General features: G+C 40.0%; 1 protein-coding gene across 1 annotated transcript in view; it reads left to right on the top strand.

Annotated features, from left to right (window-relative positions):
• TMTC2 (transmembrane O-mannosyltransferase targeting cadherins 2) overlaps nt 1–24,012 on the top strand; it is a 512,083-nt gene that overhangs the window by 372,128 nt on the left and 115,943 nt on the right. Inside the window, exon 9 of the mRNA XM_004700423.2 lies at nt 22,784–22,865. Coding sequence (XP_004700480.1) covers nt 22,784–22,865 — 82 coding nt within the window. The remainder of the gene's footprint in view (nt 1–22,783; nt 22,866–24,012) is intronic.

The raw sequence follows: 24,012 nt of genomic DNA, 5'->3' as shown, positions 1-24,012 counted from the left end.
GTGTGGACTAGCAGTCTCCTTAGTTTCCTAGGCTGTACTCTACTGGTGTGGACCGCCACCGCTTTCTTACTGTAAATTCTGCAAAGTTTGAACTATTGTTCTTGCTCTTTGTTTCTCTGTCATTATTTATGTCTTTGAATGTAACCAGAATCCCCAGGATCGTTGAGTTCGTCATATTTATTTGTTTTTCCATGACACAGAACATAGCAGAGTTTACAAAGTAAATGTTCGGAAGATGTTTTCTGAGTTTTTTTGAAAATATAGAAACAAATACAACCAGATTTCAGTCTCTACAGATTTAATATCTACAAACTCACCTATCATTAAAATTTATGCATAACCCCAAATCAATACATATGGCCCGTTTGCAGTCGTTCACGTACGTTTGTGGAGTCCCAAAGTAGCTGAGTCACCCAAAGCTCATTCCCAGCTACCCTCCAACAAGGAGCTAATCTGCTTTTGTTTCAGTTTTCATGCTGTAAACAAGTGTCTTTCTGCATCTATTTATTCTGATGCTTTTTTGAATTTTTGTGCATTTTGCTGATTTGTCTACAATGGCCTCCACGTGCGATTGTGAAGTACTGCGTAGTGTTTCCACGTGTAAGTCGCCTGTAGTGAGCTTTATGGAAAATATAAATCAGGACTTCAAAAAGCTCATCAAAAAGAGGAATTTAAAGATAAAGCGATTTCTCAAGGATTTTTTTTGAAGCCTCCTCGTACATGTGTTTGTAAGACAGAGCACCCTTTATTGCCTGACTACAGTCCTCTTTCTTGTTTAAACTCTTTGCACTCTCTCTCAAAAGACTAAATTTCTGGTGATTCCTTAATTATGCTACAATCCCTCATTGTTGGTCTAAAAGGATTCTGCCTCATCTGGAACATTCTTTTTTTGTTTTTCCACTTGGCAAAGTCTTTGCATTCCTCCTATTTCATCTCCCATATTCCCTCATCCATGAAACAGTCCGTGATTCTTCCAAGAAGCCTTCATGCTGCTCTTAAGATCTGCGTGAGTGCCTGCGTGAGAGAAGCATCTGATTGTCCCTCAGTTGTTTGTCTCGACTCTATGCCTTGTCATTGTGATTCATTGTTTGCAGGGCATGGATTGTTCAATAATCATTTGCTGAATGAATGTCGATGAAATGACACTGATGCAGAAATTGCCCTGATACATTCTCTGTCACTACCCGCTGAGTTAGGGTTTCTGTTATCGTTGCTCCTGAGCCATTTGTGACATCCCTTTCAATTAGGTTTAGCTATTTTCTTGTCTTTCTTCTATCCTACCTCTGAGAGTTCATCCAGAGCAGTGGTTCTCAACCTTCCTAATGCTGCAACACTTTAACACAGTTCCTCATGTTGTGGTGACCCGCCCCAACTATAAAATTATTTTCCTTACTACTTCATAACTGTAATTTTGCTGCTGTAAAGGGGTTGTTCGTCCTGTAAAAGGGTTGTTCGTCCACAAAAGAGGTCATGACCCTCAGGTTGAGAACCACTGATCTAGGGCACCAGCTCATTTTCAAAGATGTTAAACGAGAGACTTTTATAGCACTAAATATTTCTAAACAAATAAATTATTTCAGTGTTGCAAAGTAGATGGAAATGGTGAGAAGAGAGGAAGTAAAGGCAAAGGAGAAAAGGTTTGCAGGGAAAATGACAGAAAGGGGGAGGCTTACAGAGTGAGTGAGATGGAAAGGGAACGAAGACCTGCTTGGGGTAAGGTAAAGCTAAGGGAAAAGTGTGTAAACGGACAGCCTGTCATTTCTTTCTTGGTTAGAAAATGTCAAAAGTCTTCAAGATTAAGAACAGATTAAAGGAGAAATTTTAGGGTCAGGGAATTAGATAACAAAGTTGCATTATAATACTTCTTGTTTAGGTGAAAATAATATGGAATCCTATTTACATGAAAATATAGTAGATCATTATAAGATGATAGGAATGGATTAGATATGTTTTCTCTTTCATGTGATACCATGGTAAACTTTGAACTTCTAGCCATCTTTTTGTTCTGATGGTGTTGAAAAGTCGTATCATAAGTAATCAATGTATGCTGTTCACTCCAGAAGGGTTTTGTAGAATTCCATGAACACTAATGTGATAGTAATGAATATATATTCTTCTGTCAGGTAAAACAGATTATAGAACATTCCTTGTTTTTCTACTTTACTAAATTTGATGTGTGGTAGCTAGATACTATGGGAATTATAATAATATTTGTGCATTCTCTCTAAACATTAGCTTAGGGATTTAAATGTGACAGGGTAGAGAACAATATATTTTCTTTGGCATGCTATTAGGTTGAATTTTTGCTAGTATAAGCAATGCTTTTTCCACTTTAGTGGAAGTTCATTTGTGATCTTAGAAAGTATTAATTTTAGCTTAGTAAAATATCACTTAATCTGTAACACAAACTACAATGTTATACATATTAAAAATAATACTTGAGGCATTTAAATTTTTCTTTGGAAATCTGAAAATGTAGGTCTATCTCATTTCAAAATAACATTATAGATTTCTAAATGTTTATAAGTAAACAGATTACTCATGGCTGCTTAATCCACCCAGTTCTGAAATGGTCGCAGTCCCCAAAAGAATGGCTGTGTCTTGCTGTTTGAATGTTGAAGGACATGTGATTTATTATGAATGACCTTTCTTCAGGTACATAGTTGTACTAACTTCATCTGTTCTTACATGTCTGTTCTAATTTCCTCTGATGACTGATTCAGATAGTCTAGCAACACTCCAAACTGCCATTTCCACTGTCCCTTGCTTGTCCTTGCTGAGTGTAGGATTCAAGATATATGAAATAATGACTGGCTGGTGTGTTTTATTTACTTAATCTTTTTGTTTATACTTGTTTGTACTTTATCTTTGCTCCACTGTCCATCACCTACTTTTTTTTTCATGATTATGTTTCTTTAAAGTAAGGAAATATTAATATGTTTCTCTATAAACATTGATTTTGAGTAAAAACGTATGACACATGGAAACTGATTAAAATTGTATTTTGATTAGCATAAGTTAGATAATAAAAGACCTGTTTGTTATATTATCCTGAATTAACTACATTTTCTACTCTGTCTTATTTTTCTAAGGTTGGTAGCAATTTGAACTATGATAACTGAACTTGCCAAATTATGTCAGCATTTCAAAGGGAAACTAGATCTTTTGAAAAATCATGTTTTTTGGTCTGGGAGTATATTTCTAAAGTATCGCCAGCGTTTATAAAAGTGTTTTCCAGTTTGATTAAAAGCAAACCAAAGTTATTTCAACTATAACTTCAGTTTCAAGTTTTAAAAGCCTCTGCTTTTTCTTCCAATTCCTTAGACTGTAAAAGCATATTTTATCCCACAATTTCCTAAGACACTCACAAACTATACACAACTGTGATGAACACTGTCTACTGTGGAATATAGAGTTCTTCATGTGGATATGTTACCATAATCCTATTTTAAATACTTAACAATACATTTCTGTGATAGACAGGGTTCTCTAGAGAAACAAAACCAGGACATTTATGATTACATATATATAAGAGAATAGCTATATGCAGTTTGAAGGCATATAACAGTTAATTAGTCCACACAACAGTAAAGAAGGCTCAGTTCAACTCACTTCTGTGGAACAATTAATGTACTGGAAGCCTTCAACTCATGAGGTTAAGGAAGCAGACAGCTGTCTTCCCTTGGGCAATGCAGGCAGTCCTCCCACAGCCAGCAAACAGCAAGGCGGGTCACTAACACTCAGAGGCTTAGAAAAGCAGGCTCAGATGGGATATTGAACTCAAGCAATGCAAGATGACAGGATCCACCAGCCTCAAGTGCAAGCAATGTATACATCAGCAGCATGGCAAAGCAGGTCTAGAAGGAACCTTAAGCTCTAGTGACACAATCCACAGGTTGGCTTGTCCCAAAGGTAGTGTAGCTTACAAGCTGAAGCAAAGAACTAGCTAAAGCAGCCACATGCTGGTCTGATTACCTGAAAGCAAGAGAGAGAGGGTTGGGCCTTGCCGAGCCATTTATTTCTTTGCCCTTTGATCAAACTGCCACCTTATTAATCCCACATGTTCGATTGGCCAGGTTGGCACCATAAACCTGGCCACAATTCCATATCACAATTTCCATAAAGCATTTTTGGATAAAAGGATTTAGGTACAGAAAGTCTAATTAATAGAATAACTTTTAATTTTTGAATGCTCACAATATAGTACTGTGCTTTAAACTGTATTTTACCCTTTGAAGACATTTCATTGTAGTTACTGTTATTCAGATTACCAAAAAAAAATGATAAAGCTCCATTTTTTTTTTGCTTTTAGTTCCCCTTCAGGTCTAGAACGGATCTGATTTCTTTGTAAGAATAATTAGCCAGTTAAGATGAAAAAGGCGGCATGTACCTATGGACAAAGTTCAGAGAGTGTGCAACGAAGGAGGATTATGAGCAGGAGAGACAGGGAGGAAGTGAAATAAGTTATGGGATGTTGAAGGTGTTGTGGTGATGAGTTCCAACAAAATACATATGAATTGCTGAATGTAGAACTGTGATCTAGTCTGTAAACTCCACCTAATTAAAAAAAAAAAGATTACAAAACTAACGCTTACAGAGCATGTAAACTGGGATTGTAAGCAGCTTTCTTTATATGTGATGCCTATGTCACTAATCTTATTAGAGGTATCTTGATGGTAGTCTAGGAGACATTGGTGGAGCAGTGATTAGATGCTAAGTTACTAACCGAAAGGTTGATGGTTCAAACTCACCAGTCCTTCCACAGGAGAAAGGTGTAGCAGTTGTGTCATAAGATCACTACTTGGAAACTTATAGGCAGTTTAACCTACAGGATCACTGTGAGTTGGGATTGATTTAATGACAATGGTGTAGCAGGAAGGAATTGAATTTCCAAAGCAGTAACTTTGCACATTAAGGAAATGGCCAATTTATCTCAGATTCCAAATCTATACTTTCTTTTCTGTGCCAGCGCACCAATTTTATAATACAGATGTCTATTTATACATGTAAAACTTATTTAAATGGTATAGCAGTTTTGCAGTTTGGTTTCCCAGTATAAGGTTTGTGTTTCCAATGATCTGACTCCCAAAACTGCAGCCTGCACAACGGAAGCTCCGTAGGTCAGCTTCTCTCTTCCACAGACCACTCATGCTCATAGAACTGTAGGGCAAGAAGGGATAGCAAGGTAACCGCTGTGCCCTTACAGATACCTCTGCAATGCTTTCATAACAGTGCTTTCTATGAGTGTGAGTGTCCTTTCAGCCTTGAATCTCACAGAGGAGCCTGGCAGCTCAGGTGTCAGTCAGTTAAGCTTCAGAATGTGATGAAGATCACAGGAGGTTGATGTTTAGTGAATCCAGTATAGCCGTCATCATGCATTTTTCTCTATCAGGGTCAAAGGGGTCTCAGTTGTTGACATTTGTAAGTTAGCCTTGAGTCAAACAACTATTAAACTGTCTATCTAGAAGCAAAGATGTTCACATTTTCTGTTTCCATCACCATGACAACTCTATACTCAGATTTTCCCATTAGTAGTCCATATTTTTCCGTGAAATCATACATTTTTCTCTCACTGTCAGAAATAGAATTGTATTTGTAATAATGCCAAGACACATGTATGTGTGCTTTAACTCACACACTAAACTGCTGGAACTTGGGATTGATCCAGTTTGGTGATATGCTTGTCATAAGCACTTACGCATGCAGAATTGTTTTGCTGGTAATGTGCCAGTCTCTGACCATTTGCTCTGTGTTTGTGTTTCTCTTTCTGCCTGGATGCAAGGTTCCTGTAAGATTAAGTACACTTCTTTTAGTTACTTCACAGCCTTGAATTAAACTGAATAAATTGCTGTTTAGTAAACAATTCTGTTCTTCCTTTGTAAGTTTCATAAAATCATGATTCACGGATGGTGGCTCAAACATCCTTAGCTTAGCGGGAAATAGAAGTGGGTTAAGTTTAACTGTTGCCCCATTCTATTCAATCAATGTTTTGAGGTGCTTGGTATCATATCAACATTTGTAAGTTTTAGGTTCCTTTTTGGTGGTAACACGAGCAAACATTTTCTTCATTAGATGCAATTTCTAATCCATTTTCTTAATGTGACCCTGGTTAAGAGACCTTTTACACCATTGGCACTGGGGCTATCAAGTTGGTTGCCTGGATGCCTCTCTGATGTATCCTGCAGCTGATGCACCTGAAGTAGATCACCTTCTTTTTCTAGGCTAATGCTCTGGTCTCTGTTTCCTGTGGATACATTGAATGGGAACTCTTTTAATATCATCTTGCAATTGGTGTCTTTCTGTTATTACAGGATCTCGAAAGACAGGGTCATCTCATTTTATCTTTCTGTCTCCAATGCCTAAAATAATGCCAGGCCTTTGGTAGGTTTTCAGTAAATCATGTTGAGAAATTGTTACATGGATGGGTGAACAGCTACTCTAAAAGCTTATCCATCATTAATAGCATACTTATTCTTGGTATCGCGTTTCTGAGACATTCGCTGATATCTGTAATATAGTGGTACAAATTGTGAAACCAGAGCATCTCTGTTTGAATCCCAGCTCTGGAATATCAAGATTTTGCCCTTGCGCAGCGTACTTTACCACTCTGTCCCTAAGTTTCTTCTTTTGTAAAGTAGGGATAATGATATCTCATAGAGACATCATGAAGTGTAAATGTAACATCACTCGTTCAGTGTGAAAACGTTTCTGGCACATAGTAAGCTTTTCTGCAATGCTTCTGTTCTCATTATATTATCTACAGAGAGAAAGTTGAACTCCAGCAATATGAGAGGGACTACTTGAATGAATATTGTCCATAAGCAGGGTGGACGAATGGAAATTTAATGATACTTGGTGAGCAATGAGAGGCTTGTAGTTGTGAAAGGGCGTCTTTGCTACTGCTCCCTCTGCTAAGAGTGCCTCGGAGGGAGAGAAGCTCAGGTCACACTGCAGCTTCACCGGTGCCGCTGCGATGGAGTCAGTGGACACCGCAGTGTTCTAAAAGCTCTCATTGGATTCATCTGATCCAGGTGAATACTTGTTAGAAACATACAAAAATTGTAGACTGTAGAATTTTTGTTCAAATTAGGAAAGGGGTGTTATAATTTCACTGAGACAGTTTGCATAGGCAGATCATTTCTAGACAAACCAGGATTGAGGATGACACTAATGATGATGAAATAATTTTAAAATTAAATAAATATATGTGTGTGTGTGTATATATGTGTGTGTATAGTACAAAGAAATGAAATAAGCCCTTTGTTGTATGTGCAGTCTGTTTTGTGTGAGTACCCGGTTTCCCCGAAAGTAAGACATCCCTCGAAAATGAGACCTACTTACAGTTTTGCCTCTTGCTGAAATATAAGGCATCTCCCCGAAAATAAGACATCCCTGAAAATAAGGCCCCCCGAAGCTACCATAACTCTGGACTCTGGACCATAGTGGTGGGCACTGCCACGCAGCTCACTGTTGGCCGCAGCGCAGCCGGAGCAGACAGTAAGTGAGAGGTCTCTTTTAGTAAAACAATAAATATGTACCGTATTCTTCTTCATGAAAAAATAAGACATCCCTTGAAATTAAGATCTAGTGCATCTTTGGGAGCAAAAATTAATATAAGACATTGTCTTATTTTTGGGAAAACAGGGTACCTCTCTAGGGTACCTTTGATTGGCATCCTTGCCTTACGGTTTCTTTCAGAAGTAAATTCACTGGATCATGCATCGCAACACCTTTGATTCATTAAAACCTGAAAACCGCCGCAGTTGTCATTAAGGTCCCATGTCACCTGGACCTTCTCCAGTTGCAGTGGCTTCAAGGTGGAGGGATGCTTATTTCCCCCTTATGGTGGATTCACAATCAGTAGACGTTCAAGAGGATGACTTTAATTAAAAATCTTAACTTAGATAGAATTTTTACCAGTGATTACCACCTGTGGACTGAATGCTGTTCTTCTAGAATTGTGACTCAGAACCACGAGAGCACAGAGCCTTTGACTTCTATCGGAGGATGAAGATGTTCTAAGGAGGGGCTGCCCTAGATTGTTCAGCTTCTTGATTGTTCAGTGTCAGAATCACCGATTCTGCTAGAACACAGGTTTCTACTGTTGTCAATGCTCTTTTCAGTACCTTGGTTGAATCATCAAAGAAATTTTTGACTAAGTATATTAAATATACCCTCTACATCCTTTCCTACTGAAGTTTTCTACCCACAAGAGTGTAAAATTAGGGAATTATTTACATCTGGCATCGTCCTCTTGTGAGAGCATTTAGAGTTGAGAGCAGGTGGCACCCAGCCAGTGACAAATGGAGGCACATCATCTGCTACCTTTTATGGTGTCGAGGGATTTCATACTCGGCTTTGTGACCCAGCTGCAAAGCAGCTGTTGTTTGGGCTCCCGCCTTTCCACTCTTATAAACAGCTTTCCAAGCCATCATTGCAGGGTTCAAACCTCTGTGGTTCTGTGAGCTCAGGCTGGCCCTGTGGGAGCCAGTCAGCATAGTTGCATCCTATGGGATTGTTAAAGGAGTGATCCAGTGTGTGCTTGGGGAGTTGGTGACAACAAACGAGCATTCAAGGTATAAACAACCCAACAGAATGGTGGGCGCTGTTGCTAATAGAAAACTCAAATTCAAAGAACTTTCCAATTGTAATAATTTCTTAAATGGAGATCACCTTGCTTAACTATGTAAAGTTTCCTATTGGAAATAATTTTCTGTTAAATTTTGGTACCATTACTTTTTCTCCTCCTCCTCCTCCTCCTCCATGCACCAGAGAATGCCAAGAAAATGTATCATTTCCATTTTTTTTCCTTGTGGAAAGGAGTGATGACAATGATGGCATAAGGTGAGTAGTTCTGGAAAATCACTTAAATCTTTAGCGTTGAGAGACTGTTAACAGTTAAGAGATGACAACTAGCCAGAAGGCTGATGGTTTACACCAACGGTGCTCAACCTGTGGGTCGCGATCCCTTTGGAGGTCAAATGGCCCTTTCACAGGGGTTGCCAAATTCATAACAGTAGTAAAATTACAGTTATGAATTAGCAACAAAAATAATTTTAGGGTTTGGGGGTCGGTCACCACAACATAAACTGTATTAAAGGGTCACGGCATTAGAAAGGTTGAGAACCACTCGTTTAAACCCACAGGAAGAGACCCCTGAAAGCTACCCAAGAGGTTTGCTTCTGACCAGGATTGAGAGCTCTGTGACCCACGGTTCTACTTTAGCACATGTGGGGTTGTGTGCTTCTAATCAAGGGTAGCTAGCGACAACATCGTGTCTGCCTCTTGGCTAATTTATGACTACTCAGGCCATAAGAGGGTTTTCAGTGAGAAGAGGAGATGAAGATTGGTAGTTGGGTTCTGAAAAGCGCTCGAGCTGGTCAGCAAATTGATCAGGGGCCCTGTGCAGGGAAGAGCGACCTGGCTAAGTGCTTCTTTAAAGGTTCCCATAAAGAAAACCCTGTGAGGTCGCTTTACTTTGTCACATGGGGTTGATAGGAGTCGAAATCTACTTGACAACGCCCAACAGTAGGGAGAAGCAGGGGAATCAGGGTGTGAGTGTAGCCTGGAAGAAAGGACTCAGTGTGGGGAATGCTGTTTGTTGTTCAGTGCCTTGAACTTGACTCTGGCTCATAGGGGCCCTGTGTCCCACAGAACAGAAAAGCACTGCTGCGTCCTCTGCCTATCATGACAGTTGTTAAGTTTGAACCCCTTGTTGCCACCATTGTGCCTCTGGGGTGTTCCTCTTCTTAAGGACAGTTTCTCCTGTGAAGTCTTGGTGGCATTGGGTTATGTATTGCTACACGGTACTGCTACAGTGACGGCAGTAAAGGCTGCTAACTGGAAGGTCTGCAGTTTGAAACTACCAGGCACTCTGAGGTAGAAAGATGAGTTTCCCATTCCTGTAGAGAATTCATCTCAGAACCCCACAAGGGCAGTTCTACCCTGTCATATAGGGCCACTGTGAGTCAGCATTGACTCTCTGGCAGGTAGTTTGGAACTTTTGAGTCTCTCCAGATCACGTGGTTCCAAGTCCATGAGAAGAAGGTTCACCATCCTTGCTGCTCAGGAGCATTCTGGCTGTACATCCTCCAAGACAGATTTCATTGCTCTTTTGGCAGTTGTGTTGAGGTGTAGTGGTTTAATATGGCCCTTCTGACTATAATCTGTTTTATTCTGTATTATAAGTTCTCCCCTCTGTGCCTGTGGTTACAATCTCAGGAGCCCTGGTGGTGTAGTGATTTTAAGTTGGGCTGCGATCTGCATCTCCGGCAGGTTAAAAAACCAGCAGTTCCTTGGGAGAAAGACTGGGCTCTCCACTCCCGTAAACAGTAACAGTCTCCGAAAGCCACTGGGGGCCGCCAGGCATCAGCATTGCCTTTCTGGCAGTAAGTCTGAGTTTTTGAAGGGCTAGTTTTAAAAGGGATGTATTTTGAGTTTCTGTCTTACCACAGTGTAAACGGAGTCAGCACCTTGTTTCTGCTGTAAACCAAAAACGACACCTCCTTCAAAGCCATTTTTCTTGTATACAAGAGCCCTCTCAGAAGCAGAGAAAGAGAATTCCAGAGACTAACCAGGAAGAACTACCGATGGAGCACAGTCGGATTCCCTGCCTGAAGTGTTGGAGGCAGCAGAGACAATGCCACCCTGAGATCAGAGGCTAAGTCAAGGAGACCACGAAACAGCACAGAGTAGTGCTGAGACCATGGGAGTGGGAGAAAAAGTGACAGATAGGCTTCCTGGATACCAGAGGGAGAAGCCAAAGGGCCATATGGTGGAGCATTTCAGGACTAGAGAGCGAGACTTGGCTGCTGGCTGAGGCAAGATGCTGCTGTGGACACGTGACTGTATCCTTCTTGTTTACTGATCCTGATTTATGGTAACCTGTTAACTTCCCTAATAAACCCACATAATTGAAAGTATTGTTCATGAGTTCCATCTGGCTATTGCAGTGAACTAGATATGCCGTGGCACAGGAGGAGTGGTTGGCAAAGCCATGTCTAACCTCTGCCTTTTGGTGATTGGCCTTGGCTACTGTGGAGATAGATTCTCCTTCTCCCTACTGAAGCCAGAGTATTCTCAGCACCACTTTTCTTAAGAGTCCATGATACTGTCAATCCTTTTTGCCAGCCCCATAATTCAGATGCATAGACTTTTCTTCCTTCTTATTCAATGCCCAACTTTCATATGCATGAGAGGTCATTGAAAATGACCGTGCAATGGGGCAGGGGGCAGGTACCCCTCAGTCCTCAGCATGACATCCTTACTCTTCAACACTTTCCAGAGGTCTTGGGCAGCAGATTTACCCAATTCATGCAGTGTTTGATTTCTTGACTGCTGCTTCCATGAACATTGATTGTGGATCCAAGCAAGACAAATCCCTGACAGCTGCTTCAAACTTCTCTCTGTTTATCCTGATGTTATCCAATAATAGAGAATTCTAGCAAGGTTTAATTTGGCTTGTCCATAATTGGAAAGTTATCTAAGACTAGTAACAATACACTATAAAAATATCTCCTTCTACTTTTCAATTAGATCCAGAAGAATACTTGAAGTATTAATTTTTATGTTTAATTAGAATTGATGTTTTGATTTTGTGTTTTGTTTTACAACTCGCTCATTGGATCTCTCTCCATCTGCCCTTGCCCCTGTCACCCTTTATAGCGAGGATATTGAAAGAATTTTATGTAATTGCATTATCCATTTCCTCACCTCTCACCCTCAAACATCATCCCACTCCTCTTGACAATATTATCGTTTATTACTTTCAGTACACCTTTCTGATGTCACCAGCAATTTCAGTGTCAATAAATCTAGTGGGTATTTTTTAGCATCTGACACAACTGACTACTTTTATATTCTTGAATGCTGCTCTTGATTCAGCCAGATTAATAAGCCTCATCTTGACACCTCAGATGTCTCAAAGGTACCCCAATCTCTATTTTACCCCAAATTGAGTCCTTAATCCTACTGCCTGATGCTGATTCTCATCCTGTATTCCATGTCTCAGTAAGCACCACATTGATCACCTTCCCATCCAGGAAATTGGGTTCTCCTTGTTCCTCCCCCGTGCCCCACCTATTCCTGTCTCATCCACCATGGAACTGTGTCCACTCGACCTAAGTAGGTCTTTTTCCTCATGTCAGTCCAGTAATCTTCATCTCCACTGACACCCTATTACTCTCTTTTAAGCTTAACCTAATTGTCTATGTCCTTTCTGCACTCATCCCAACGTGTTAACCACAATGTCTTGGCATGACCTTTATAAAACCCGAAATACAGACACAATTCCTTAACCTGAACTTCAAACCAGATGTCCCCTGCTCTGCTCTCCCTGATCACATGACCCACCTCCACTCATTCTCGCAGTCCTACTCCCCTAGGGATATGTGCACTGTTTTGTGTGATCCTGTTACCGAGGTTTATACTGGGGATAGTTTTCTGCCTCCTTTCACAGATTGAATTCAAGCATCGATCCTTTAGGAAACCTCCCTTAAGCACTTCAGTTAGTCCAAGCCATGGGTTATCCACCCAGCCTACCTTGTGTTTGCCATCCTCATACAGTGTCTCCTCGGTAAGCTTCACAAGAGGAGGGGTTTGCTGTGTTTCTCTTCGCCATTTTTGCCCACCACAGTGCTAAGCATATAGGTATCTGCCTCCATTTCTTGATGCTGATACACAGAGACACCACGAATTGATGGCATGAACAGGAACAGCACTTTGTTTTCTCACAAGTTAGGAGGCCAAATTTTAGGGGATTGGCTCTAGAGTAAAAACTTTCGTCCTCTGCTGTGAGGGAAGGTTCTCGTCTCTTTCAGCTTCTCTTAGTTCCTTGACTATCTTCTTGATCCTTGTCTTTCCTGATCTGTGCCCCTTCTTCTGGTCTTCTCTACCTTTGGAATCTCTCTGAAGAGAGAGCCTTAAAGCACGCCCTACACAGGTGTGGCCTGCTTAGCGTCATGAAGGACCCCTGTTCCCAAATCGGATTACATCCACAGGCACAGGGGTTAGGATCGACTACACATATCGTGGAGAACATAGTTTAACACATAATAGTATTCAATGAATATTTGTTGAATTAAGGGAACCAGTGAATAAAATGCTAAAGTTTTTCTGTTTTTACAATAAATTGTAAAACTGTTTAGTTAGTAATTCAGAGATAGATCTTGCTCATTTTTTAAAGTCTAGACACATTCAATTTTAATATTTTTAAATGTATATATACATTTTGAAGTAATTTCATGGAATATGTTTACCTGTGATTTAATTTTAATTTAATTCACAGCAAATATTCTTCTTTTTCTTCTCAACTTCCTTAATAGGCAATTTAATAAAATTCTTAAATGCTGTTTTCATCAGCTAAGATTATAGATAGGAACAGAGCTTTAATTCAGTGTTAGTTTTAACTCAACCTTGAGCTTACTAGAGAAATGCAATGAAATTTAGTCTAATATACACATAAGGAGCTTAAGATGTGATTGTGTCTTATTGAATGAGTTATCTCTTCTGAAATGTTATAATATATGTATAGATGGCCTGTTTAACCTTGAAGGAAAAATAAGTGAGTGAACAGATGTCAAAAGGAAGTGAAAACTTGTTACAAAATCTTATTAAGTTAAAACCCTCTCATTACATAATATTTGTAGAAGTTAGTAATATTATTTTTATGCTTATAATCTAATGTTTTAGTCATAATTTCAAGGCAGTATACAAAGCAACAAAATTAGATCTGAATAGCCTTTTTCAAATTATTATCACAAATTTTAAGTAAATATTAATAAAAGTCAGGGTCCCTTTAGGTGCAGTTGGTTATACTATACACTGGGCTGCTTTCAGAAAGGTTAGCAGTTTGAACCCACTAGGAACTCCGTGGGAGAAAGATGAGGCAGTCTGCTGCCATAGAGACATACATCCTCTGAAACCCTGTAGAGCAGTCCACTCAGTCCTTTGGGGTTGCCCAGAGTTTGAACTGATGTGGCATCAGTGGGTTAGTGGTAGGATTAATGAAAGGCAAACGTCATAGAATTAGAGATAGCCATGCTTATGTTTATAATGCTTCTATAGTAGAGTGTTTTCCCTCATTGGTAACATAATGAGTAGGCTGTTAGCAGATGAGGTTCTTTGTTCTGTTTTTCTTTACTCCTCCTCTTTCCATTCTTGCAATTCTCTTCCTTTTACTTTTTTGTGCAAAATATCCAATATCTAATGTGTTTATTCCCTGCTGGTACTTAGTTTGTGGCCTTCTATCAGTATCAAGCTTTCTGCACTTGTCCTTCGTACCCTATTATTCTAGCCCATTAATCAAAGAGCGCTCCTCAACCCCACTACACATATAGTTCAACCCAAACAACTACCAAAGTCATCCCCATATTAAACTCTCAAGTCCACTGCTGCTGATTTGATTCTGACATTTGGCAACCATTTATGACAGAGTAGAACTTCTTCCTAGGGTTTCCAAGGCCGTAAAACTTCAAGGAAGCAAACTGCTTCCTCTTTCACCAGCTCTTGGGTTCAAATCACTTATCTTCATGTTTGCAACCCAATGCTTAACTTAGGACTCCTTGTTCCCATACTACTGTGACCGTGGAGTTGATTCGGACTCAATGACCTTACAAAATAGGGTGGAACTGCCCATGTGTGTTTCTGAGACGATAAATCTTTATGGGAGAAGAAAGTCTCATCTTTCTCCCTCCAAGCAACTGGTGGTTTCAAACTACTGACCTTGCAGTTGACAGCCCAACACCTACACCATGATCTTATATTCACACATAGGCCCCAAGTCATTTATTTATACTCAAAGGCCAGTCTGTCAGCCCCTTCTGTTAGCCCTCTTGCCAACGTGATCTGAAATCTATTGGCTTCTCATCACTTTTACTATTATCTAAGTTTAAGAAATGGAGTATTAATAACCTACTTCTTTTCTATACCTCTTATAGTCAATTTCCCATCCAACATTTAAAGATGTATTTAAAATCATAAGTTTGATTATAGTACATACTGTTTGAAATCCTCCCTGTCTTACTTCCTGTTGTTGTGGGCTGTGTTAGAAACAAAGCCATAGAAACTCATGTATAAGAGAGAGTTTATATAAAGGTTAAGTGTGCATCAAGAAAATATCCCAACCCAGTGCTACCCAAGCCCACAAGTCCAACATTAACCCATATGTCTAACACCAATCCACAAAGTCCTCCCCCATCTCACAAAGCAGACGCAATGATGCTGACTTCAGGAGGAAAGCCAAGTCAGTGAATGTGTAAGCATCTCAGTGTTGGCAGGGGTTTCCACATGGCTGCTCCAGCGCCCAGGGCTGCATCAGGGTAGGTCCATGTGGCTTCTCCTTGGGGATGTCTTGCAGGAAGTGAGCCTTGCCAGCTGAAGCAGGGAACTGGCTAAGGCAGCTGCACCCTGGTGTGACCATCACAAAACAAGAAACCTGAGAACTAGAAAGGTGAGGCTCACTGAGCCATTTATCCCTCAGCCCTTCAATTAACCCCACATGTGTTTTTCAGCCAGGTTGGCACAATAAACTAACTCATGGGCCATCAACTTGTGTGCTGTTGAGTTCATTTCCGACTTATGATGCCTCAGAGTGGACCTGTCTCATAGGCTTCTCTAAGCTGAAAATCTTGATGGGAGCAACTCACCTCATCTATTCTCCCACGTGAGGCTGCTAGCTTCACACTGCAGATGTGAGCGTTTCACTATTGCACCACCCTGGGCTTTTGTTCCTTCCTGTTCATAAGTATTTACACTTGTGAGAGACACCTGAGAAGCTCTACGTGGTCTAACACCGCCTGCCCCTCCCATTCTTTTGTTTTCTATGTTTCTTTATGGGATGTAACTCACCCCCACCATACTGACTCCCTGTATGGCCTTACACTTCCAGACATACCAGGCTTGCTTGCTCTTTTATGTAGATCACTCTTCAATGATCATCAAAGGTCTTTCTTGGCCACTTTGTCTACTGTAACCTCACTCCTCAACCCCTGTGTGTATTGCTCCAACCCGGTATTCTGCATTAATTTTCATCAAAGCACGGAAAACTGACAGTGCTATGGGTTTATGTCTTTTCTACTTCAAGAATTTTGTTTTGGATTTTGAGACTTGAATACAGACTGGCACTTATTCCATTGCTGAAGCCTTCTCTGTACCTTCACGTGTGCGCTGAAGATGTACTTTTACCATGAATAAAGTGGCTGCTCTTTTGTTCCTTTGCTTAATCAGCCTACATTCACTATGTACTTATCCCATCATCAATCTGCAGATGCTAGGTAGCTAGAAACAGGGACCGGGGGTTTCCCTCTCCCCTGTGTGCTACCCCACCCCCCACCCCCCACAGGAGGTTGGAAGCCATAAAGGCTAAGAGGCATGTGCCAATTCAAGACCAAGAGCCAGGTGGGTGGTACACCTGGGTGGGCCCAAACTAGGCAGGTGGGCTTAATTCAGCCAATGGGGTCAACCTTCGACCATGCCTTCCAGCCAAAGGCTCCAAACACCAGACCTGGAGACCACTACTTTCGGATTTCTTCTCTGCCTTCCACGTGGCTATGCTGTGGTCTTTCTCTCTCTCTCTGGCCACATGTGGTTGCTCGGTAACTGTAAACTTGAAACTTCTGCCATCCTTTATATAAAACTCACTTGGATCACAAACCAGGCTTCAGCGTGAATTCTTCCCCACCGCAAAGCCAAGAACTGAGGTATTTCCCACCTGAGAAACCTACCAGAGATATTTAGGGACAAACCCTCTCATATACCATTTAAACTCTTGCACTAAAGGAAGCCGTTGATAAGGGCCATAGTCTTCTCCATTTCTTGTTGGTGTTAGGTGCCATCAGACAGCTTCTGACTCATTGTGACCCTGTGTACAACAGAACACCACACTGCTGGTCCTTGGCCATCCTCATAATGGTTAAGTTCAAGTACATTGCCAATATGTCGGTTCATCGTGTTGAGGGTCCCTTTTTCTCACTGACTGTCTACCAAGCCTGGTGGCATTTTCCAGTGACTGATCTCTCCTGATACATGTTCCAATAGGGGACTCTAAATCGTGCCCTTCTTAGAAACAGTCTGGCTGTACTTCTTCCACGACAGATGTGTCTTTGCTAATAATGCACAGTACTTTCAATATTCTTTGCCAACATTAATTTTAAAACATTAATTCTTGTTTCCATTATTTATTGTCCTGCTTTCACAAGCATCTGAGAAAATTGAAAATACCATGGAATGAGTCGGACTTACCTGAAACGTCTTCTCATTTTTGACCATATATACATTTGATAGATTCACACTTCATAAAATCTACATTCTGGTTATTCACGAATGTTTGTCAGTTTCTTCTTTTGATTTTTGCTTTAGTGCACTAGGTTTTGGGGATAGTTTGTTTTTACTGATTTAGGGGGTATATTCATTGATATATGAACAATAAATTATACATGCATACCTAAACCTAAGTTGTACAAATACTTTCATTTTCCTACTATCTCTTAATTTTATCTCAATTGAACAACTAATTTATGCCAAAATCTTACCTAGAATTCAAGTTTTGTAACTGGTCTGGATCTAATGACTATTTTTTTTAATTGTCTTATCACAAGTAAAGGAAAAGCAAGATTGGTAGGTATTAGAGTCATACATGGAGCGTTTTATAGAAAACTGGGCCTTCAGCGAAAGCTTGAGTATAAGATGAATATGAATAAATTAAGAAATAGAATAACGTATCAGGTCAGAACAAAGAATTAAATTTAGACTAAGTTGTCAGGGGACTTAAGAGAAGTAGCCTGGTAATGCAAGAGACTTCACCTAAGATTATTTGTGGCGTACAGGTAGAAGATGTTTAAAATTAGGTTGATTGTGAAGTAGACAGGGAATTAACAGGAGATATTACAATATATTGAACAGTAACATAACATAAAAACGATCTGTTTTAGAACATTAATCTGTCTCAGGACGGTGAAGCCAAGTATAATCGGGCAGGAAATCTGTGCGTTTTAGGCAGACAGGAAGTCAAAGGCACCTCTCCTTGAAGGGAGGAAAGACATTTAATAAGAAATCGTGAAGCTTATACCTTCCTCCAACTATGAGTTTCTGAATGTAAAAAGGTGTTGGAAATGATTTATCAGTTTTTCAACGGTGGTAACCTAATGATACTGATGCCACTGGGGGGTCTTTAGAGGACAGAAGGAAGGAAGAAGAGGCAAAAATGTCAGAGCCTTGTGACCGAGCCAAAGCTGCTTATTTCCATTTTATTTGTGCTATTCTTAACAGTCTCCCAAATTTGGTCTTAATATCGGTCAAGTTGCAAATGAGGAAAAGGAGACTCAAGAATCAGTCTAAAAGGCACTGAGGAAAACCTGCAGAGAAATGGCATAAACTATACTCACGGTCAGACATTAAATAGACAGGAGGCAGAATGGAAGCACAAGCTAGGCTGCCTCTGTCACTTACTCTCAATAGGGATTAGAGAGATTTATTATTGGGTTTAAAGTGTTCTGCGGTTACTTTCTTATGTTGGTGTAGTCTAAAATACATTAAAGAATACCTGAAAATCAATGATTTTTTTCTGTCCCTTTTCTTAACTGCCGTGTCTCTTCAAAACAATGATAGTTGAAACAGTACATTTGATTACACGTTTTCTTTAACTATCATGACCCCTTCCCAGGACCTATTACTGTATGTGTGCTTATCTCCTGAATTTAGTGACCTTATATTTTACATACTTATGAGGATTTATTCTATGAGGAAGCCTGGTGGCATAGAGGGTTACATTTTGGGCTGTCAAACACAAGGTCAGCAGTTTGAAACCACCAGCTACTCTGCAGGAGAGAGACAAGGCTTTCTACTCTCAAAGAATTACAGTCTCCGGAACCCACAGGAATAGTTCTACGCTGCCCTATTGTTGTTGGTGGGTGCTGTAGAGTTGCTTCTGACTCTTAGCAACCCCATACACAACAGAACAAAACCCTCCTGTGCCATCCCTACAACTGTTCTTACATTTGAGCCTATCGATGCAACCACTGCGCCAATCCATCACGTACAAGATCTTCCTTTTTTCTCAGCTCCACTACTTTACCAAGCATGATGCCCTTCTCCAGGGACTGCTCCCTGGACATGTTCACAGGAAGTGAGGTGAAGTCTCCGGATCCTTGCCTCTAAGGAGCACTCTGTCTGTACTTCTTCCAATACAGATTTGTTTGTTCTGTCAACAGCCATGGTACTTTCAATGATCTTTGCGAGCACAATTCAAACATGTTGATTCTTCTACAGTCTTCCTTATTCAGTGCCCAACTTTCACAAACATATGAGGCCAATTAATAATGATTATTATTAAAATGCATGTGATACGCCAACCACTAGTGCCAGTGAAGAAGAAATGGAATGTTTCTTTACTGACTTTTAGAGTCTGCAATTGATCAAATAAGCAATCAAGATGTTTTCATAATTACTAGGGATTGCACTACAAATGTTAAAAATGAAGACGTATGGATGGTTGAAAATACCAGGGAGCATCAGCAAGTTTGTGAAAAAATGGAATTAAATGTTAACAGAATATTTCCACAGTTTGTTTGCAGGCCCTCATGTGGCTTGGTGACAGAAACAGTGCAGGAGATCATGTTAGAATTTTGTCCGATCAGTAACTTATCCATTGCAACCTTTTTCAACAACAAAAATCATGCTTGTGCACGTGAACATTGCAGAATGGGATACTCAGAAGCTCAGTTGGCTACATCTGTGAAAAGATGACGGCAGACACTCAAGGAGATGAGTTGGCACAATGACTGCAACCATGGCTCAAACGTAGCAATGATGTGATTGATGGAGCAGGACTGTGTAATGTATCATTGTGTAGTGCATGGGTCCCTAGGAGTTGGAACAATGTTGAAAGCACTTAACAGGAACAATGTTTCACTTCTAAATAGTGTTCTGGCCTCCTATGCATATATTCTGCATGTGCAGCACAAATGGGCTTATTGCCTTTAATTACATGATCTACCAGGCAACTAGAGGCATGTCCTTTGAGTGCTTGAACATGTTCCTATAGTTACATATGACTGTTTTTGCCAATGGGCCACATGGAAGAATTTAGGGCCTCTTGTACTCTAATATAGATAACGTGTCAGTTTCTTCTCTGCTGTTCTTAAAAACTTAAATGTAAGAAATGAAGATTCTAATCTTTACAAATACTATTTGCCCATATTTCTGCCAATTATCTCATATTTTGCATGTTTCTTTTATTATTTACCTGCCTTAAATTTTTGTATGAGGGACTTTTAAAAATGCATGAAAGTTTGAATGAAAAGATAACAGATTTTTTTCACAGACCTTTGAATCCTCCTCAGGCATCATTTTCAATTGATGGTGTTAGGGCCAATCATAGGTTTTTCTGGCTGTGTATATTTAACACATACAGTGAACCCAAATGAAATTCCGCAAAGTAGGATTCCTTATTCAAGTCGAAATGGCTTGCAACCTCCACGATTTTTTTGCCATCTTTGATCATATCCAAAAGTTTTACCTTTTCCTGGATGGTGAGCATCTTCCCCTGGCGCTTATTTTTTATTGTTAGAAGGCTTAGAAGAAGCAGCTCATTTAGGAGCCATCATAGGGCTTAGATAAAATTTCTTAAAAATCGCAAACAATTACAGTACACTGTACAAAAGCAAAAATGCATCTGATACGTAGCTCCGATACGTAGCGACGCAGACAGAAGCGTGTACAGTATTAGCCAATCAGTGGCAGTAATGACAGAGCATGCGCTGTTATGCAAAAACCGCGATAGAGTGAAGCCGCGGAAGTCGAAGCGCTAAGTGGCGAGGGTTCACTGTATATCATCGTCTATAGGAATCCTGTATTCTGGCATAGGAAGCAATATTTATTAGTAGCAGTAGTAGTTCACAGTACAAAATTGGGCACTATAATTACCACTCTGTGTATTTCCTTGGGTAATACAATAATTGTATGAAATATATTTTATTATTTTTCTCTTTTTACTTGAGAAAATTACAATAAAGTGATTAAATACTTTTCCAGAGGTCGTAAGCTAAACAAGTGTGAGAACTGGGCTGACTGTCTAAATTCTGTGCTTTTAACTCATACAATATGTTTCCTGATTCATTGCAGTTTTTGAATCATTTGGGAACCCTTGATAAGATTTGTAATTTTTTTTCTCTTTAACATTTTATTAGGAGCTCTTACAGGTATTACAATCCATAATTAAATTAGACCCAGCATAATCGTACAATTGCTGCCATCATCATTTTCAACACATTTTCTTTTCTTCTTGAATTCCTTGATAACAGCTGCTTATCCCCTCCCTCCCCCACTCTATCACCCCATGAAACCTCAGTATATTGTATATTATTATTATTGGAGTTTTATAAATTTCTGGTGTTCTTTCCCTTTGAGTGGGGTTATGCAGTCATCATTGCTATCAGTTCCCCCTTCCCCTTATCCCATCCCCCTATTCCCTTCTCCTCAGGGAGTCATTACTCCCCTTACTGTTACTAAGGAGTTTATCTATCTTGAATTTCATGCATCAAAAGACCTTGATTGTACCAGTATATACGCAGATCTAGCAAGATTAGTGAGGTAAAACTAAGACCATAATATTTGCTTAATGCAAATTATGTGAAAATTTACTGAGTAAATCCTCCCTCTTACATTTAACTCATGGACATACACACTTGCTAAGATTCTTGCTCATTTTCACTCACAACAGGTACTGCGTTTTGTGTTTATTTAAGAAGCATGCTGTATCTGCTTGCTGTTTTTCCTTTCAAGTTAAGTTGCTGTGGGAAATCTTGAGAGGCATGTGATGTTTTACTATGTGAAATTTGGTAAGACTTTGGATTTGAAGAGGAGTTATTTAAAGGAGTCGTTTATTCAGTCAGCATTCATAGAGTGAAAGAAGAAATGAGAAAATACAAGTCCCCAAAAGCATAGTGTGAGGCCTTGCCAGTTTGATGTGAGCTAAATAAATGAAAGCTGTAACAGAAGATGGAACATAACGGTGGCTATACAGAAATGAGCCAGTTAGATAACAGGTAGAATATTAGATTAACTCTCCACCTGGAACCTTGGAAAATTTATTTCTATAATAGTGGTAATGTGTGTATATAAAGAGAGATGACAGATCATGTAACATCAATGGGCAATGTGGTAGTAGACACGAGGAATGCATGAGCAGTGACCGTGGCTTGTGAACACCACCCAGGACCTTGCTACCAATGGCAGGCAGTTAGAATGTAGCTCTACCCGTCCCAAGACAGGGCTGCTCCAGGGAGCCTTTCTCAGGATGGTTTACCTCCGCAGCACGCTTCGTGCTTCCATGCAGCCCCTGTGGGGTCTGAAGCAATAACCAAGTTTTCAAAGTGCCTAGTTGTAGATTTCGTATGAATTAAGACACTCTTTCATTTAAAATAAATTTATTGCATGTAAAACGTTCCTGATTTTTTTACTTGCACTATTATGATGATTATGATATTATTGACTGAAAACCATAACAACTAAGATCTGTCTTTAGATTAAATCCCAAGATACTCCGTCTTCTCGTTCAATATATTATTTTGTTTACAATATATTATTTGATATATATTCATAAATATATATATACCAGATTTGCTGTTGGAATGACATAAATATATGTCACATATATTTATCATCAGATAAATCAAAATACCCCGCCCCCTCTCCCAATGTTGATTCCTTTAGTCCTTTTCTCTGGGAACATGTTATGAAGAAACCCTCCTCAACATGCTGAATCATCCATTTGTTTCTGTTTTTTAAGGGTCGTAAGAGTGAGGCTGAAAAGTTCTTCTTGAAGGCTATTGAGCTGGACCCCACCAAAGGAAACTGTTACATGCATTATGGTGAGTGGTTGAAAGTTGGTTTCTGTCCTCCACGCTCCCCCCGTGTTGTCCACATTTCCTGTTCAAGGTAAGATTTTGATTTGGAGAAGACATTGACGCTGCTGCTGTCGGTTTAGCCTCATCCTGTATTCCTACCTCGCGATCCAAGCAGTCCCATCAGACAGGACCAGCCAGTATCATTTCCTTCCGCATTTTGTAGGGCACTTCAGTGGGGAAGGTAGCTCCCAGTGACTTCATTTCTAAAGCAGTGTGTAGTTAAAAGAGGTCTCACCAGGACAGCATCTAGTTCCTTGCCTGGTGCATGGTATATAATCAAAGTATTAGCGCCCTTTTAATTCTAAATAAAATAAAATAAAGTATTGCTCACTGAGCTTGTTATTTTGAAGTTTCAGAGGTTTTCATTTGGTCTCAAAACCTTGCTTCCTGACAAATAGGAGTGTACACCAGCCTTTAAATGTCGAGGCCAAGCATAAGCTGTAAAGTGTATCAAGCATGGCTGTCTCATTTGGTTTAGCCTTGACCTTAATCAATTCAGAAAGAACTTACATAACAACTCAGTCACACTCTGCTATATCATTAGTAGTGAGTCATGTGCTAAGTGAGGCGAAGTATTTGGTGGTAAGATGTGCTTATTTTTACCAGATTTGCTGTTGGAATGACTTTCAGAGAACCCAAAGCATTTACTGTTTCTGATCTCTATGCAGTCTGTTTTTTAATCACTGTTGGCTTTGCTGTGTTAGCTGCAATCAAGTAGTAAACTTAAAGGCAGATGAAAAGTGAAATCTTGAGGATAAAGAACTAATATGCTTTTATAATACCCTGTTTCCCAAAAATAAGACAGTGTCTTATATTCATTTTTGCTCCCAAAGATGCGCTAGGTCTTATTTTTCCATGAAGAAGAATATGGTACATATTTATTGTTTTATTAAAAAAGACCTCGTACTTTCTGTCTGCTCCAGCTGCGCTGCAGCCAACAGTGAACTGTACAGCGGCGCCCGCCACTACGGTCCAGAGTCTAGAGTTACAGTAGCTTCGGGGGGGCCTTATTTTCGGGGAGGTCTTACTTTCGGGGAAACTGGGTATGTAATTTCTTCTCCCAGTTCCCAGAGAGTAACAACTGAATCAGTGACAGGCTGCGAGTGTGAAC

This window comes from Echinops telfairi, unplaced genomic scaffold, assembly GCF_000313985.2.
Source record: "Echinops telfairi isolate 266 unplaced genomic scaffold, ASM31398v2 ScPeMD7_2;HRSCAF=8, whole genome shotgun sequence".
Classification (NCBI taxonomy): Eukaryota; Metazoa; Chordata; class Mammalia; order Afrosoricida; family Tenrecidae; genus Echinops; species Echinops telfairi.
The sequence above is the reverse complement of the archived record's forward strand: the minus strand, read 5'-3'. Positions and strand labels throughout refer to the sequence as shown.